General features: G+C 51.3%; 1 protein-coding gene across 2 annotated transcripts in view; it reads right to left on the reverse strand.

The window, feature by feature from the left end:
* ANP32A (acidic nuclear phosphoprotein 32 family member A) overlaps positions 1-18987 on the reverse strand; it is a 38806-nt gene that overhangs the window by 1716 nt on the left and 18103 nt on the right. For both annotated transcript variants that reach the window (XM_070377346.1, XM_070377347.1), the window contains exons 2-5: positions 6493-6642; positions 6138-6260; positions 3392-3590; positions 1911-2008 (exon numbers count right to left, since the gene is read on the reverse strand). In XM_070377346.1, the coding sequence (XP_070233447.1) occupies positions 1911-2008; positions 3392-3590; positions 6138-6260; positions 6493-6642 (570 nt within the window). The remainder of the gene's footprint in view (positions 1-1910; positions 2009-3391; positions 3591-6137; positions 6261-6492; positions 6643-18987) is intronic.

The raw sequence follows: 18987 nt of genomic DNA on the forward strand, positions 1-18987 counted from the left end.
ACACAGTACCTGCAAGAGCCGGGAGTTGGGGTGGATTCTGCGCCCAGGTTAAGAATTACTGACCTGAAGTCCTTGTAACTCAGGCAGCTCTGCAGCGTGCCCTCCCAGAGCAGTGAGTTCCCCCAGCGACTCTCCATCACATGAAGCAGGCCGGACTTTCATCTGCCCTCAATCTAGTTTTGGTTCACGGGAAAACCCCAATCCAGATTCCGTGGGTGAGTCCAGCCTTACCCTACCCAGCCCCTTCACTTCTTGCAAACTTGGATCACTCGGAGGAGAGGGAAAATGCAATATCCTCCCCTCTTCCCCGCCTCAAAGAAAATCACTTCCAGCTCCTTGAGATTCAACAAGGGGTGTGAATTCACCCTCAACCCAGGACCACACTTTATGCTGCTCCTGGGGGTCCAGGCTAGTTGAATCTGCATGATACTGTTCCTGAGGCACCAGGCAACCCATTGTTTAAAAAGAACTTGGCAATAGACTTCTTTTTGTCAAGGGAATATCCTTTCATAATGTCACCAAATAGTTCCTTAATCAGTCTGTTTGCTAAGACTGTGTGTGTGTGTGTGTGTGTGTGTAATCTGCACATGGTTAATGAGATTACAGAAGAAGAAGGAAAAAAAAAACCAAAAAACACTCCACCACTACCCAATCCCAAAACAGAAACCCTCTGCATTCTGGAGGCTCCTGTGACAGGAAGAGCAAGTCCATTAGCCAAAATGCCTTATTGCCCTGTCCTGGGGGGCGGGGCGCGGGGGCGGTGTGCTGTTTTGCTGTCTCTATTTTTAAAATACATAATATTCTTTAGCAGTGAACTCAGCAGCCTACACCTGGGCAGGACAGACACCCGGCAGCACCTCTCGGGGGGAACCAAGCCTACGTCACCAGCTTTTCTCTGACCCTGAGCTGCCTCTCCCCAGCATGAGGGACCAGCCAGGAGGTCCCACCTGAGAGGGCCTGTGTGGCCAATAGGTGTCCATTCCCTTGATGCGGAGAGACAGGAAGTTATGGGAGAAGGCAGGTACCTTGTCCGTGCTGTCACCATTTTAAACCTCTCTCCATCTAACTTTTGCAGTCAGATTTAGAAAGCTGAAAAGTCAGAGAAAATGACTCTGCTCTAGAAAGACTCAGAACATCCATCCAAGTACAAAACCAGGCACACAGAGCCAGGACCTTGAAGGGTGTGAAAGCCTAAAATAGTAAGTGGTCAAACACTCCCTGTCCTTAGGGATTTTACTTACAAATTATTTTATCCTCTTAACAATCCAGTGAGTTGCTCCCTATTTACAACCCAGCTATAAAATGACACCTATAAAGAAACGGGCTCAGAAGGTCAAGCAACTTGCCCAGGGACACACAGCTAGCAAGTGGTAGAAACGGGATGCACCGTGTCACAGACACATCCCAGACCTCGCTAAATAAGAATGCCAGCCAGCGTGTCAGGATAACGGCACTTTATCCGCCGTGTGGGGGACCCTTGCCACCCTCTGATGTGGAATCCAGCAGTGTCTTATCCTATTACCCACCAGTCCAAGGCAGTCCTTGATTTTTCCCCAGCATACTGTAAGTGCTGAGTATCTAAATTAACACACAAACGCAAAAAGGTGGAAATGGGGATGTGGATTCTATAAGAACTGATTCTTACATGGAAACAAATGCCAGGCTGTCCCAGCAGAAGAGTCCCCTCCTTACTGGCCTCCAGAACCCCTTCTTTCTTTTCCAGGGCTGACTGCAAGGCTTGCCTTTCCCAAATCAGCCCAGTAACAGGCCCTAAAATGATTCAATACACACTCAGGGCTCCTGGCTGCTAAGGCCGATCAGTCAGGCAGTTAGTGGGACTGATTCAGACGCAGCAAAGCAAGTAAGGGGGGCTCCAAGACATGGTCCCCCAGCCCAACCCAGCCTCTTACCTCTTCCTCTCCACTCACGTCCTCCTCTTCCCCTTCCTCCTCCTCCTCCTCGTCCTCCTCGTCTTCCACTACCTGAGCATCTTCATCATACTCTTCCTCTGCGAGCAGAAATGGGGACAAGAACAAGGGTGTGGTGAGCTGACCCCTCTTTCCCACAGTACAGGCCCCAGGTCGCTGGGCCTAGCGCAGGAGATGCACTCCTTGATGTAGGGGCCACGACTCCCACACCCACCCAGCTCACAGCCTGGATGCTTTAATGTGACTGAACACACCCTGAAGTCATCCAAAAAATAAGCATCCTAGAATGACCTCAAAGGTAAGCCCTCTTCCCAAGGATTCTGAAAAGGAAAGATCCCACATGGAGGCTAAGATGGCAGAGAAATGCCAGCTCAGGGAGCCAAGTTACAGGGCCCAGGAAAGCCAAGAAGTCAACTCATTCAGAGAGAGCATTGAGCCAAACTCTACGAGTCCCAGAGGGGAGAAGTGACTTGTTCAAGATCACACAAGGAGTCAGTTACAGAGCTGGGCTCAGAAGCCCAGTCTCAGGATTTTAGTCCTAAGACTTTTCTGTCCCAGCACAAGATGAAACAACTGGATGTCTGAATACCTAGTAAAATATTCCCACCTAAGAAGGGATAAGCACTCTCATCTGTGAAATATTCAGGCAAAGTCTCAACCCTCCAGTTCGGCCACAAAGCCCTGCACAGAAGTGGCACTGAGCTGGCAGTGTGGAGAGGAGATGAGACGGGAGGTCCCCCTTCCTTTTCCTTCTCTCCTTCCTGCAAGTCCCTGAGTCCTCACTGTGCCACTAGGGAGCCCACTGTGCTACCTACAACCTCCTCTGCTTCCAAGATCCCTGGGGCTCCTGAGTCCTCAACCCCCAGGTCCTGCCATGTGGTCCTATGGGTGGCAGCCACCAGGGGGCCCCACAGTCTCTCCAGCCATGACCTCATCTCCACCACCGGACCCTAAATGAAAAGAGGGGACCCTCACGCCTTGCCCCACCTTCCTCTATCTGCTCATCTCCTCCCTGTAAGCAAATCCTAGTGAGACATCGTAGGATCTCATTTTGGGGAGGACTCTGGAAAAGGGAAAAAACTGAAAGGAGGATTCAGATGTTTTTTTTTTTTTGATGTGGACCAATTTTAAAGTCTTTTAATCTGTCACATCTTTTCTGTTTTGTTTTGGCTTTTTGGCTGCAAGGCATGTGGGATCTTAGTTCCCTGACCAGGGATGTCCCTCAGATGGTTTCTAAGGAGCTACCATGCAGTTGGAGAACCTCGGGTGTCTCTCTGGGCTCAGGTCCTTTTATTTAGGGGTGTCAACCAATGAGACAGACCACTGTTTGTCTACACAGTAAACAAAGCAGACGGCCTGCCCCCCTCCATAGCTCTAGAAAGAGGTCGACAGCTCTCAGGGACCAGCGACGCCCAGTCTGCCCCCCGTAAAACCCGGCCTGGCCTCTCACTGGCGCCACCCACCATCCTCGTCCTCTTCGTCGTCGTCCAGGCCCTCCACGTAGCCCTCGGCATCTGAGTCGGGGGCCTCCTTGTCGTCCCTGTCGTAGCCATCAAGATACGTGAGCTGCGGAAGGAGCTTGAACACGTTTTCTCGGTAGTCGTTTAGGTTGGTCACCTCACAATTGAAAAGGTCTAAGCTCTTGAGGTTTTCTAACTTTTTCTGCAAGGAAACAGCGAAGTCAGACAGTGAGCAGGATGAGGAGACCGGTGGGGGTGACGTGAGACAGCACGCAGAACTCACAGGTGAGGGGCAAACCCTGGTTTGGCTGCGCTTGGCTGTGTCACCCCTGGCTGGGGAGCCTCCTGTTCATCCATGTGAAAGATGGGCGGTTGGATCTGAGGATCTTCAAAGCCTCACCCAATGCCAACACTTCTATTCTGCAATTAAAGCCTCTGCCATAACACTGACAAGTTTGAAATTAACCCGGGGTTTTCTTGGTGCATAAGCCAAGAGCTCTGGAGCCTGCCCTGTGTCTAAGGAGCCAGAGAGGAACTGAAAAGGCCACAGGAATGCAAACTACCTCCTTCTGGGAATAATAATAATGGCAATTAATACTGCACTTTGTATTAACTCAGTTTATCCTCAACAGACTGATAAAGCAGAAATAATTATTAGTTCATTTTACAGAAGAGGAAGCAGAGGGCAGAGAACTGGGTTTTGATCAGGCAGTCCAACTTCAGACCTGTGTTCTTACACTCTGCAATACTGCCTGTCAAAAAGGACAAGAGAAAAACCAATGAAGGATCCAGATTTTGTCCACAGTACTTAATACCAATGGGTTTAACTGACGGGCTCTAGTCCATGTTACACTTGTTGGCAGCTGGATTCTGAGGCCCAGGAAGTGAAAGGGTCACACAGCTAGCAAGAAATTGCTACATCTTTCCAGTTCCCTCATCTTCCAGGAGGAGGTATCCCACCTCAGGCCAAGTCCCTGTTCCAGTGGGGCCAGGCCTAACTGGTGATTAAAGCTACTGTCCCTCAAGGTCAATGTCAGGAACAAGGTCATTCTCTTGAGATTGGTCATTTTTAGCAGAAGGTGAAGGGTAGAGAGGAAGTCTGGGCTGTGGGCTGGGTGGGTGAGGCCCGCCTCTCCCAACCAAAGGCGGTTCCCCACTGTCAGGGGTGAGAGAAACACAATAATCACACTGATAACCAGGGAAGAAATCACACAAACACGAGTATTCTAGGCCAAAGGAACACTGTGTGTGTGCACGCGTGTGTACACAGTCTCCATAACTTGCCTCCCAAAACACACATATACAGAACTTCAAAGATTTTTTTTCAGTTTATAATAAAATTATGAAATTGAGGTTTCTAGCTAGATAAATAGAATTGCTTTCCCCTAGGAGATCAGAAGAAGTCCTAAAATAAAGTTCTATGGGAAATCTATTCTAGTAGCTGACCACATGCCACAGATGGGCAGGTAAAGCCCGAGTTTGGAGGAGAAATGCCAGCCTCCCATTCTGCTACACGGGCACATCAACCAGCCCCTCAAGTGTCCACAAAGTACGAGGAATGCTTTTTGGACAAGAACCCAAACTGAGAGATACCCCAACTGGTACCCTCTATACCCAGAAAAGGGAAAGGTGCAAACTTGGCCAAATATCCTTATGGCCCTCTCCTGATTCTAAGGGGACAACTTATGAAGTAATTCTTATGTATATATTTATGCTAGGTGTCAGTTTAATGCAGTAGTATTTCTATACTTCAACAAATAGAAATCAATGATTAGTTGATTTCCTGAAACTCAAGTGAATACAGTCATTCGGATATGGGTAACACAGAAATCGGAAAAGGTGATGGCACCCCACTCCAGTACTCTAGCCTGGAAAATCCCATGGATGGAGGAGCTTGGTGGGCTGCAGTCCATGGGGTCGCGAAGAGTCGGATATGACTGAGCAACTTCACTTTCACTTTTCACTTTCATGCACTGGAGAAGGAAATGGCAACCCACTCCAGTGTTCTTGCCTGGAGAATCCCAGGGACGGCAGAGCCTGGTGGGCTGCTATCTATGGGGTCACACAGAGTCGGACACAACTGAAGCAACTTAGCAGGAGCAACACAGAAATTGCTATTCTGACCATGACCTGCGCTTTTCTAGCGAGTGTATCGTGAAGTCTGGGTGTGCTCAGCTCTATGTGGACAAGCAAAGGAGGACATACTGCCCAGGTCTTTGAGTCCGTGGTCACCATCATAGCCAGGACTGCTGACCAGGGTCACTCTTCTCTATACCCTTTGGAGAAGTGCATGGGGCTCCTGTACCACATAGCTTTCTGTCATCCCATGGGACCCGCATCAGGACTGACCCACCTTCAGAGGCACCAGCCTCTGGGCAGTGACCCAAGGAGAAAATAGGCAGCGACCTTCAGGGTCAGCTGAGTTCCTGGATGGCTCCTCTCTCCCCAGTGAAAGGCACAAGCCAGGTTCTAAGCCTAAAGAAATGACAGCTCGGGTTTCCGAAGCTGAGTGGAAACTCTAAGAGGAAAAGCACTAGGACCAGAAATTGAGACCCGGGTCCTACGGCCCCCTTCAGCCTCTTGGTCAAGCTCTCTGAACTTCTCGAGGCCTCAGTTTCTCTATAGAAGCTCAATTCTATCTCATAGCACATAATTAAACATAAAAGGCGTGTCACACAAATGCAAAAGTAGCATTCCCTGGTATCAACCCCTCCCATCCCAGAGGAGAGGGGAGGCCCCGATGACTCACCAGTGGCTCTATTGTGCTGAGGTCTTTAATTTTGTTGCCACTTAAATTTAGATGCGTGAGGTTCGGACACTTTTCTGCCAATACTTCCAGGCCCCCTGAGATTCTGTTATCACTTAGTTCAAGCTAAACAAGGCAGGGAGAGAAAAAGCAGAAATGACTCTTACAATGAAGGCTCTGGGCTCAGGCGTTCATTTCCTTGCAGATGGGCCAGGAAGGGAGTCGGCTCAGGGAAGGGGCAGGTGTGCTGGGGCTCGCCCTGGCCCCCCTGCAGTTATGCTCCTTCAACTTGGAGAAATGACCGGGTCCTCCTCCCCAGCCCAGTTCCCGAGCACACCTGCGCCTCCGCTCTATTTACCTTCTTAAGTTTGTTTAACTTTGGTAAGTTTGCGACTGAGGTGAGGCCGACGTTGATTGTACTCAAGAACTCCAGTTCTTCAAATTCATCTGTGAGGCCTTCGATTTTGCCTTCGTTCGACCGACAGTTGTCCAGGACGAGTTCTTTCACCTGGGAAGGGAAGGAGGTTGTGAATCAACCGGGGTGAGGAATGGGGGTTGAGGCCAGGGATGGGGGGAGGACAGGAGGCAGACTGGGAAGCCTCGCAGCGCCAGCGCCCACCCTGATCTTTCTCTGCTTTTAGCAATACTGAGGCGGGGTGGGGAGAGGTGCTGGGGTGACTGGAGCTGCAGAACCAGGGGGCCCTTCTGGACAGGCGTCTTGGCTGGACTGGAGAAGACAAATCCAATAATCCCACTGCTGACAGCAAGACTGGGAGTTTCTTTCCAACCCTGCTGCCGCCCCTTAGCCCCCAGGCTCCCCACTGCACCAGCCACAATGCTGTTAGGGAACCTCCGGGCCTTGCCGTTCCTTCTGAGCCCCTCACCCCAGGGTCCGCCATGGTCCCGGCCTGACCACCTTCCTGAGGCCCCCTACCTACTACTCTCCCTCCTCAGTCTCCACCGTCCTTTTACCTCTGAGTCCGTGACCCACTGCATGCGGATGGGTCCCGGGATGTACCTGAACCCAATCCTCCACCACAGTCAGAGCCAGCCCACCCAGCCTGGCAGTCATCACCTGGTCACCGGCTTGGCCTGCCCCACAGTAAGGGCTGCAGACCAGGGACCCCTCCAACTCTCCACTCTACAGAATGGAGACCAGTGCTGTCGAACAGAACTTCCTATGGCGATGGAAACCCATCCAGGAGAGGAGCCACTAGTCATATGTGGCCGGTAAGGTGAGACTGAGGAGCTAAGCTTTAAATTTTATTCAGCTTTAATCAAAGTGCAAAGAGATACATGAAAGTTACCGTACAGAATACCACAGCTCTAGATTTTGCTCTTCAGGTCCTGAGAGCCGACGCGGAAGGAAAATGGACATCCACAAGCCCAGGATGAACCCACATAGAAATGCTGGGCTTGGCAATGTCCAGAAGTTGGTCTTTGGAGACACCTCTGCGGCCCTGCAGGCTTCCTGCCTCCCTGGAGGTGGTTCTGCCCCGTTAAGAGACCTTAGATCTCCTCTTTTGGCCCTAAGCCCTTTATTTCGAATGAGGGAGAAAGAACTGATAAAGAGCTACCATCTCACTGGGTTGTTAAAAGGCAGATTTGGCTACAAGAGAGGGTCCAGGCTCCAGCACAGATGGTAGGGAGACGGGCTGAGGAAGAGTCATCAGCTCTCAGGCCTGCCATGACCCAGGGGTGTCAGCAAGGGATGCCAGGGTGCCTGGCCTGCCACCAGATGCCCAGAGCTTTCCACTCCTGTCCTGAGTGGACAGGGGGCTGCTCCCCAGCCTTCCATGGATGGCGGGAGCCTTAAAGGTGATCCCTCCTGGCTTCATCTGGTGCTTGACACTGCGTCCCCACTTGCCTGATCTCTGCTGCTGCTGCTAAGTCGCTTCCGTCATGTCTGACTCTTAGCGACCCCTTGGACTCGGGCTCCTCTGTCCGTGGGATTTTCCGGCAAGAATACTGGAGTGGGTTCCACTGCCTTCTCCAGCCTGATCTCTGCAGCCTCCAGGAAATGTGTACTGATGTTGCCTGGATCTGATGCTCCCTGGGACTTCCAACCCTAGTTTGGATTTCACACCAATGGGTCACTCGGACCAGGCCTGTCCTGTTGACAGCAGTCCTGCATTATCATTCCTGCCCCTCACAGCCTTTTTTCCTCCTGGATAAGTGAGCAAGGCCTGTCCTAACCAGTCACTGTCCAGGGCTGCTCCCCACCTCTGAGCAGGTCCATCTGCCCAGGGTGACTGTCTGCCACAGTGGTCCTCTTCCTCGGGCATCACTGGACGTATGTCCACGTGGGAGAAGAGAATCCACAGCAAGCTGCTGCGCCTCTCCCTCAGCCTGCCCTTGAAAGAGGTCAGACTAGGAGAGCTCAGGGCCTGTTTGGGCCACAGTGCCCTGCAGGTGCCCTGCTGTCTTCTTCCCTGGTGGAGAGAGGTGGCCTGCTCAACTCAGGACAGCAACAATTTGGCAGGAGGGGTGAAGCCAGGTGCAGCAGCTCCTATCCAGAGCCAGCAAGCTTTCAGCCAGGCACCGGTGCCAAGGCTCACCTTTCCCTTGCATCTGAGACAAGGGAAGTTAAGTCCTTTCCCACTCTTCAGGGGAGGACAGATATCCAGGTCAAGCCCCCTTCTCAAGGTCACCAGCAAGAGACTGGGAGTAAACCCCGTGAGGCCTTCTGCCCTAGGGCAGGAGGTCAGTGCAGAGCCAGGAAGCCAGGCCTTTGGGGAGCAGTGGCGGGAGATCACCTGTCCTGAGGAGGGAGCGCCACCTCCTTCGTGGGCAGTTCTATCTGGGGTCACACAGCTAGGCTCCTTCAGTCACTCCTTTCCTTGGAAGGCCCTGGGAATTCTTTAAGTTCCATTACGGAAAGACAAATATGAGGAGGGTTTCCAGTCCACCTTCAAAGATTTCAGACATGTGGTTCTCTAGATGGGTCAGGGCTTCTATTCCTGTGGCCATCAGCCAAGGAGGAGGCCTCAGTAAGAGGGGGCCAGGAGGTGGTGCTGCAGAGTCAAGGGAATTCCTCCCGGAAGTCTGCCTCTTTCCCAGAACAGCTCAGTGCTGCCTGGGAATTCTCCAGATAGACCCAAGGTTCCAGTCCCAGCACCACGCCCAAAAGGGTGGCCATTCTTCTTGGGGACAATATGCAAGACACCACTACTAACAACGATTGTTTCTTTATTAACAACAATCAAGGGCTCTTTCCTGAGCCCTCAGCAGGCACTCTCTTTGCAGGCACTGTCTCATTTGATCCTCATAATCGCCTCCTGGGGTGCTATCCTATTGTACAGCCACACATCAGAACCACTGACCCTAAAACTGTAGGAACAGGCCCTGATGGTTAGTGTTGCCACAGACGAGGAGGGTTTCCTTGCCGTTCCCAAGCAGGGCACAGGTTCTCCCAGACCCCCAAATTCAATCCTACAAACTACCCTGACTGCACTAAACCCCCTTCAGCCCCTTTTCTAGCTGTTCCACTGGCGGGATGGGGGCTACTCCCAGAAGTCCCCACCCTGGTTACACTTCTTTGGTAACCAAAGCACAAAACCTAACCCAGCCCCCATTCCAATGACACTGCAGTCAGGAGCAAGGATCTGGACAAAGGCTGGGGGCCTGAGACCCTGTTCCTCCCCAAGGAGCAAAAGGCTGCTTCCTGTCACTCAGGAGGGAGAGCCTGTGGTATATGGAAGGCCAGGTGGCTGCTCCAGGTCTGTGGGGACTTTGGGATCCCCATGGTTTCTGCATTTCCTTCCTGGCCGGGTTTCAAGCACAGTTTGGGGAGAGATCAAAGAGGGTGGGGTAGGTGGGCTGAGGCTTACACCCTGAGGTTGCTGATATTACCAGAAAGCCCAAACCACGGGGGAAACCCACAGTTTCTTTGTGGGGTGATGAGTCACATCGGGGATGGCAGGTAAGCAGACTGTGATGTGTCTGTAATGGACCAAACAGGAAAAAACAAAAGGTCCAGTCCAACAGCTGACCTGTCGAAGGCATGGCATCCAGCCCAGTTCCACCTGCCTCCATGCAGGGCTGCGCTTTCTTACAGCTCCAGGGCGTGTTTCAAAACGTCCAACCCACCCCAAGCTTCCTTAAATTGACTCTTAGAAATCCTGCCGCAATTCCAACCCACTTCCTCCCGTCTCTCCTAGTGCTGCTGCTGCAAACCCTTCCTCCATGTGAAGAGAACATCCTTGTTACATCCAGGGTGTGTTCTGCTTAAAACAGAAAAAAAAAAGTAAGGCCCATTCCCCCCTGCCAAACCCTGGGTGTGAGCTAAGCGCAAAGTTAAAATTAAACTGAAAATTTGTACTTTGGGTTTAAACTCTCTCCCAATCCCACTGGCCGTTTAAAAATACCAAAATGTGGTTACTCTCTCTAGAACCAAGGACTGGACTTACTCTGCTTCTATCGGGAGCTTTTCAGTCACCCCAGTGACAACCCTCCACAGGAGCCTTTGGCTCATTCCTCAAGTGTTAACACCTAAGAGGTGTCTGCATATTCATACTCGGGCCCCCTTGGAGATGTCAGTAGGGAGGCACTGAAGGTTCCTAAGAAATCAGACTGCCCGGCTCCGCATTTCCTGAAAAACACGTCCCCAAAGCAAGATGTGACAGTCATTTCTCACCAAGCGGAGCTGAACTGTCCGTGATAAACACGAACACATTATTACTCTAAGGAAGAACCCGTTGCTTGTTTCAAAACTGTGAAATCTTGTCTTCACACATCTCTCAAATTTGACCATTCCTCTCTACTGCCAGCAACATGGTCCTGTTCACGGTAGTCTAAGTCACTCTAGGTCTGATTCTGCTTCCAAATGGGGTCTCTGTGACAGCAGGAATGCTAGACTACTGGGCAAAGACCTCCACACGGAGGCCCGGCCCAGGTTGCTGAACGACCCTGACTCTATCCCCGAGGTCTCAGGCTCTGCCTTGCAGAAAAGGGACAATGATATCTGTTTAGCCTATAAAGCACAAACTCTGGCCTAGAAAACATTCTTGGCTTCCCGCCGCCTCCGGGAAAAAAAATCAAGGTTCTAAACTGACCTAAGGAAGCCTTTTACTCTCAACCTCAGCCAACTTCCTCCAATCTCATTGCCCCCCACCCCACCTCTCACCCTTGCCTTCAGACCGAGTTAAGCACCCCTCCCCAGGAAACCTTCATCACCCAGCTCTGAGCATCCCAGGGCACCGAGGGCAGCTGCCACATGAATCATTTAATCGTGTATTAAGCATCCGATCCTCCTAGAGGTCAGGGACTGTCCTTCTCTGTAATCAGCCTAGCAGGGAGCGGACAGCCAAGCAACTGCTTAACAAATGTCCTGTTTATCGTGCTGGCCACAGCACTAGGTGCTGGGCATGCAAAGGGAGACAAACCATCGTGAAATTAACAGTGCAACTGGTCTGACACAGGTTGAATAAGCCCTCCCTTTTAGAAACAATAACAACGTGTTTTGGTGTGTCTTGTGTCCGCCAGGCAAGCCCTGTGAGGAGCGCAGTCAACACCGCACCCTCTCTTGACCTGGCCCAGTGCTCTGCATGCAGGTTCTCTTGCCCGTTAAGAAACCCCCTCTCTCCACCCAGCAAGCTCCTGTGACACTGTCCATCTAAGCAGCGGAGGGGACGTGGAGCCAGTAACGATCCACAGCTGGGGTCCCTGCCAGCAGGAGGTGTGGTGGCAGGCTAGGAGACAGACGGCCGGTAAACAACTCCAGTCCAGTGTGCCAGGTAGCAGGCCCGAGGCTGGAACAGGGTGCATGCTTCACATGCCTCTGCCCGGAGAGGACGGGCACGCTAAGCACAGGCAGGAGGGACCCAGCAAGACCAAGAATCAGGACGCACTCTAGCAACGCCAGGGCTGGCCAGATAATCTGCAGGGCCCAGTGCAAAATGAAACTGGAAGACCCTTGCTCAAAAACTGTTAAGAATCCCCAGACCTTCCAGGCGTGGGGCCTGGGTGGTCACATGGCTACATGCCTGTGAAGCTGGCCTGGATTTAAATGGACAGCTTGGGCCTAAAGCAAAGCCCTCTGAAGGCTAGAACCAGAGAGAAGGAAGCTCAAGAGGGGACTGCTCTTTATTTTTCCAGCATTTCCCGAGGCAACATAGAGAGGTGGACAGAAGGCAGGCTCTGGAGGCAGACCGACCTGGTTCAAGTCCAAATTTCCCATCGCAAGCTCATCACCTCACTTCTGAGCTTCTGTTTCCTCCAACGACAATAGTGCCATCACCTGGGGTTGGATTAGATGAAACAGTGCACGGAAAGCACCCCCAGCTTGGAAAAAGCCACCTGCCTTCTCCTTGACCCACAGCCACCTTCACTGCTGTGTCCATGGTCAAGGGACAGAATGGGCGTCAAGGCAGGCCCGCAGCTCTGAGTCGCCTCTGCTGCCCGCAGGGCCCTTCCATGGAACGAAGGCCTCCCCATGTTCTAGAGAGCCGAGAATGGTGTGCCTCAAAGACGCGCCTCTGGATTTTACAGCTACACCTTGTTCCTTTAGTCTTTCCCACTCACCTCCAAATCTGATCTTTTCTTTCTCCAAATGGGCATGCAACAAATATTTGTAGCTTTGGTTTCAACCTTGTCAGTCCCTGACCAATCTAGTTTTCAGGTCCCAGCCTTACAACAGAAGAAGACTTAAATCAGATTGACCCCGTGTTTTTTTGGTGCTCGTGGGTTTTAAATAGGTCAGCTTTTAAATGGGCCATCCCCTGTTGCAGATCCCATTTCTAGCTCGAAGGCCAACCTAAGACACCAAGGCAGCAGGGAAAGGGGCTTCTTCCAAGAGGTGTTCCATAGGAATGACAGATGATTGTGGTTTTGTCCTTTTAACCATAAAATCTCTAGTTTTGCTTAACAATCAGTGTGGCAAAACCTGCAAAAATCAGTCATGTTCCAAGGGGGAAACGTCAGGCTCTGGGGGAAAAGTTGGACATTGATTTCAAAAGCTTAGAAAGGCCTTCAGGATCATCTAGGTCAGTGGCTTTCTGACCACAACCCACAGTAAAAAAGACATCGACACCTTGGCTCAGCACACATATATTTTTGTGTGTTTACATGCACATACACAGAAACAAAACTTAACCCTGTTTACAATTTTTCTTTTCTATTACATTAAAAAAAAAATTAACGTGATCCACAGTTTTCAAAATGTTGCTCTAGTTTAGCCCTCTTTTTCTAGAGGAAGCAGTAAGGTCCAGAGTTGGCTGAGAGCCGAGGAAGCCCAAGCTGGGTGATTCTCCTGCCACAGCACGCCACTGCTCTGATCAGAAATCACAGTCCCCAGTGGAAGACCCTGGAACCAACCATGAAGTTCTCTCATTTCTGCTAACAGGAGGTTATTCTGCAGCCTCAATGGTAGCTAAGACTGGGATCTCCACACCGCATAAAGATCTTTTAAATTCTTAACTAAGGGGCAGGGTCCTCCCTTACTTTAACACACAAAAAACCTCTCTAAGAAAAAAGCACCTAGGTGTCTGGATTTTGTTTGTTTCCTACAATAGAGCTCTGAAGGCACTGGGTGGGAGCACATGGCCGCGGAAGTCGGTGACGCCATCCTTATTATTTTAGGGAACCATGGAAGGCAGGCTGAGGCTCGCTGCGCCACTAATGAAGCTGCCGGCAGGGCCCGGGTAATAGGCTAAGCGCAGGCTGGGGGAGGGCCCGTATTAACATAAACCCTGTGACTGGCTCCCTCGCCGCCTGCAACCGGCTTCCTACCTCCTCCCCCAAGCGTGCGGAGGGCTCGGCTTCTGGCTCGGCTTCTGCCTCGGCAAGGCAGACAGAGGAGCTGGTGCCACTGCAGATGCTTCCCCGGTCAGAAGAACAGACTCAGGGCGGTAAAGGGAGGACTGGCGCAGTTGGTGCAGGACCTGGGCTTTGGGCTTATCAGAGGGGCCTGGCTGGGCAGTGGCCTCTCTCTTGTGTTAAGCCTTTGCTTTCCTCCCGTAAGGCTCACTCTTTCCTTCTGCAGGAAGCCTTCCCAGACTGCCCACCCTTGACCTAGCCATGCTTAATTTAAGAGCAGGTGAACAATTCCCAGAACAGGGGAAAAAAAAATAAAGGCCCAGAAGGCTGTTTGGGAGAGAGGAAGTGGGGAGGAGTCAAGCTGGGTCTGACTTTAGTGTGTGTGGGTGTGTGAATGTGTGTATGTGTATGTGGTGGGGGCACAGGGCAGTGGGAACAGGGGAGCTGAAGGCTTTAGAACTGGTCAACGCCACGATCAAGCAAAAGTTTAGCAGGCTGCATCTTTTAAGTAGTTGTCCCTTGCTACCTTCAGTGGGTACTGGAAGGTGTGAGAAGCAGGAGTTGGAAGCAGGCCCCAGGGAGGTCTGCTGGGTTGTGTTTGAATGGAGACCAGGAGAAGGAAGGGGGGCAAGAAGCACGGGGGTATAGTGCCAAGGATGCTGGTCAGGAAGGCTCATGACCTGGACTCCGGGGCCCACTTTGCCACCACTTGGCTGTGTGCCCTGAGGGGAGTCATGTCCAACTCTCTGGGCTTCTGCAGTACCCTAATTCGCACACTGGACAGACAGACACAAGATCCCTTCTAATTACAAAATTTTGAGGGTCTGTCCACTTCTAGTCTTAGCCCACATCCAAACTCAGTCATTGGTCCCCAAAAGGAGGTGGGGAATTTTATGGGCCAGAGAAGCCCAGTATTCATCGTTGATATGCCAAAAAGGAAATCTGGGCTGCCAGGCAATTATGTTGATAATTACTGACATTCGAAAATCAATCATATTGTCTCTTAAAACACACCAGGATCATAAAAACAGCCCCCAGGGCTCAAGGTGTTGGGTTTCCAATATGGGAGACTGGCACCACCCGTCTGATGCCTGCCACCTTACAGGACAGCTGGGAGCAGGCATCTCAACTCATAGAGTTGTTCAGGCTGCTCTACAGTCCTGTGGGTCATGAAACAACCACGACATCCACGATTATCCAAGAGCTGCAGCACTGGCCCTGTGCAACAGAAGACCCCGAGGAGACTGAAGAGCAAGGCCCAGAGAGCAGAGAGGTACATCTGACAGGACCTTCCCAAAATGCTGTTTTGATCACGTCAAGTCCTGTCACTCCTTGTCCAAAAGCCTCTAATGGTCACGGGAGTCAAGTGTCAAGTCCAGAGGAGGATCCCCAGCCCCCGCCCATCAATGCCTCCGACTAAACGCTGTGCCTCTTTTCAGGTGCATCCCTGCCTCACCCTCTGCCAGCCTTCCTGACTTGCCCCAAGTACAGTGACACCACCTGGTGTTCCTTTCCCATGTTACACTTCACAAAGGGCTTCCCCAGGTACTACACTGAACCTGCAGGCAACTGGATCCTACCCCAGGGAAACCCCCTGTCCACCCACCAGGGTCCTCAGGGAGCCGCAGCTCGGCCACAGGATGCCTGGCCGTCTTTCCTCCTGCGGTCTCTCCTCCAAACAGTCTTGCTAAGGTCTGAGGTCTCGGTGTCCCTTGCTGGTGCCCTGCCCAGAGGGGCTGGCTAAGTAGTCAAACTGGACTGGGTCACTGGAGAGGAAAGGATGGAGCAGAGGAGGGCAAGAGTTCTGACTCTTCATTCACTTTTGAAAGCAAAGCACCCGGTTAACTCCAATGGGGCAAATCAACAAAAGGTACAAAAACGGCTTCCTGGGCCCTTGAAACCAGTTTCCAGGGATTTGAGCCCAGCGGGGCTGGGACCACTTGTGGAAATTCCACCGAGTCCTCAGTCAGCAGGGTCTGAAAAGAGAACACAGCTCAGGGTCTCTGCTGTGGGTCTGGTGTGGACAGTGACAGATACCCACCCCTCAGGTACCAAGTGGATGAACGGTCTACAAAACAGAATTTAATTCATTTCCTCAGCTTCATCACACAGTGATCCACAGGCCGGCAGTTTACAGCCCCTGACCCGCCCAGCCCAGGCAAGCAGCACAGCCCACCTAAGACGACACCACACCTTCAGACACAGACCTGGACACCTTCCACAGCCCTTGTATGGGCCTCTGCCTAACTTCCAGCTGGCTTTAGAAAAGTGCTTCAGAGAACCAAAGGACCCATCATCACACCTCTTGGGAACCACTGGATCTAATCCACCTACTCAGGCAACTGACAAAGCCAGGTGGAAACCAACCCTGTGACTTACCCAGGGTCACAGAGCCCACTGTGAACTGAACCCTGGACCGTTCTTATCCTCCTAACTTAGGGCCCACACCCCAGAGTCGCAGGTTTCTCCATGGTGATCTCCTGGAAGCAAGAGGAAACAGAGGAGGAGAAAGAGAACAACTGTTAGGAAAAGAGCCCCAGGTCTGAACCTGACCCTCTTCGTGCCTGGCCTGCCTCCCCACGTGGCCCAGGAGGGCTGGCAGGGCAGAAGAGGCGGGGGAGGCTCAGCAGACTCGGAGAAGCAGCCCTCGACCTTGGCCTCCTTCCCTGCCACCTCTACCAAAATGACAGCAGCATTGGCAATGACAGGAGCCGAGCAAACACTGAGACACAGAAGCCCTCGTGTCCAGCCACCAATCGGAAACCGCTGATTTGGTCAAAAATGGGAACCAATCACGCAAAAAAACCTGAGGCTGAGGACCAAAAGTTTTCTCTATCCAAGACCGCAAAGCACATTAGCCAAGGGTCACACATAAGAAGCGATCTAATCTCTTTCTCCCTTAGAGAAATGTGACATGTGCAGCTCGCCTTAGTCTGGAAATTAAGGGCTGATGGTAAAAGTATTGGTGATGGAAGTGCAGGAAATGCTAAGGAGTAATGTTAGTTCCATATGTCACTAGCTGGAAGGGGGAACACGGAAGAGCAAGGATGGAATGGGAGCCAAAGGGCTGATAGGAGGCGGTGAGAGGGCTGGAACATGGAGGGAGAGGAGGAGACAGACAGACACTGGGAAAAGGACACGGGCAGCCAAAAAGAGCAGAGAGGAAAAAGTCAAAGGCTCTGTGGGTTTTTCTTTACTTCCAGAGTTCCATCCTCTTCACCTCGATCTTGGTGATAGAACTTTGCCCGTATTGACTGCATTTAAAAAAATATATAGTACAGGTTGAATTCACTGCTGTTCACGGATTTACAGCTGCTTTAATCTTGAAAAGCCAAAAACAAAGACAAAACAAAACCTAAAAACCTTTACGATTCTTGAAGAGTTAGGGAGGGGCTGGACAAAGAGACGGACGTAAAAAGAAGAGAAAAAAAAGTCTAGGGACTTCCATAGTGGTTCAAGGCCTAAGAATCTGCCTTTCAATACAGCGGACCTGGGTTTAGTCTCTGGTAGGGGAACTAAGATCCCACTTGCTGTAAGGCAACTAAGCCTCCGTGCCGCCACTCCTGAGCCTGAGTGCCACGGCGAGAGTCTGGGCGCTGCAACAAAGAGCACATATGCGGCAACCAAGACTTGATGTAGCCCAAAATAAATAAACAGAATAACATTAGAAAAAAAAAAGAGCCTAGAGATTTCGCTCTTCATCAGAAGCTCATAAAGGCCCCTGCCAAGGTGGTTAACAGACAAGGCTGTCCCAGGTTGTGTGGACGGAAACAAGGCTGGTGACCAAGGGTCCTCCGTCAGGGTCCCAGAACACTCTGTCTGACGGGACCAAACCCTCAGTGCCAACGCCTGAAGCGGAACAAATCTGAGGAAGGCGACGAGGGTGGAGAGGCTTCTGAAAAGCGTGACACTGGAAGAACAACGGAAGGAACCAGTGGTGCTTAGGCCAGAGCCGAGGTAGACTCACGATAGCTGACTCTCTCCAACTGTTTGGAGAATCCTATGCAAATACAAGTACATTTATTCTGTGTTCTCCAGCGGCTCAAGAGCCAAGATCAGTGTGCAGGAATTACAAACAGGCAGTTTTCAAGCCCAATGTAAAACACAAGAGGGTATTTAAATCTTTACAGCTGTCCCACGAAAGAAAGGGCTGCTCTAAAAAAAAATAAATAAATAAATGAGTGAGTCCCCTGTCCCTGTACGCGTACACGCTGGAGGCTGCTCGGTGACTGTCTGCAAAGAACTGTACACATACACAGCACTAACCAATTATTAAATGAATTAATAATACTGTGTAACGAAGCTCTGCAAAGAGATGAGCCTCGGGTCTTTTCACCTCTTAAAATGCTATGACTTAATGTTTAGGCCTGATTCACTCATTCGACAATATTTACAGAGTATCTGTCAGATATTGGGCACCCGTCGTAGGCAGTGCCCAGACAGCAGTGGCCAAACCTGGGTGCCTAGCACATGGATTTACAATCTAGCGGGGAGTGAGATAATAAGCCAATGTGTGTATACGTCTATATTCACCGTTGTTGCTCAGCCGCTAAGTTGTGTCTGACTCTTTTGGGACTCCATGGACTGCAACCCTCCAAGTTCCTCTGTCCATGGGATTTCCCAGGCAAGAATACTGGAGTGGGTTGCCATTTCCTTCTCCAGGGGATCTTCCTGGACTAGGGATCAAACCCACATCTCCTGCATTGGCAGGTGAATTCTTTACCACTGAGCAACCCGGGAAGCCCTTATGTCCATATACAACATATATAAATGCTACAAAGGGGGAAAAAAAGAAAGAACCACAATCGTGATGAGAGAGAACTTTACAAAGTCTACCACGGAAGGCCTATCCCAGCTGAGCTTTCCCTGGGGACTTGAAGCCAAGTGAAGAGAGGGCTGAGGGAACAGCCTGGGAAAAGACCCGAGCAGGGGGCATGCTTGGCCCTTTTGGGGAACAGCTAGGACAACAGGTGGTGGTAACAGAATGTGTGGAACAGAAGGAAAGTGGCGGGAAGAGAGCCACTGTCACACGCACTCGTGCACACCCGTGGACATTCTACACCTAACTGGTGAAGGATGATGGATTTCACAAGCAGCA

Source organism: Bos mutus, chromosome 10, assembly GCF_027580195.1.
Source record: "Bos mutus isolate GX-2022 chromosome 10, NWIPB_WYAK_1.1, whole genome shotgun sequence".
Lineage (NCBI taxonomy): Eukaryota > Metazoa > Chordata > Mammalia > Artiodactyla > Bovidae > Bos > Bos mutus.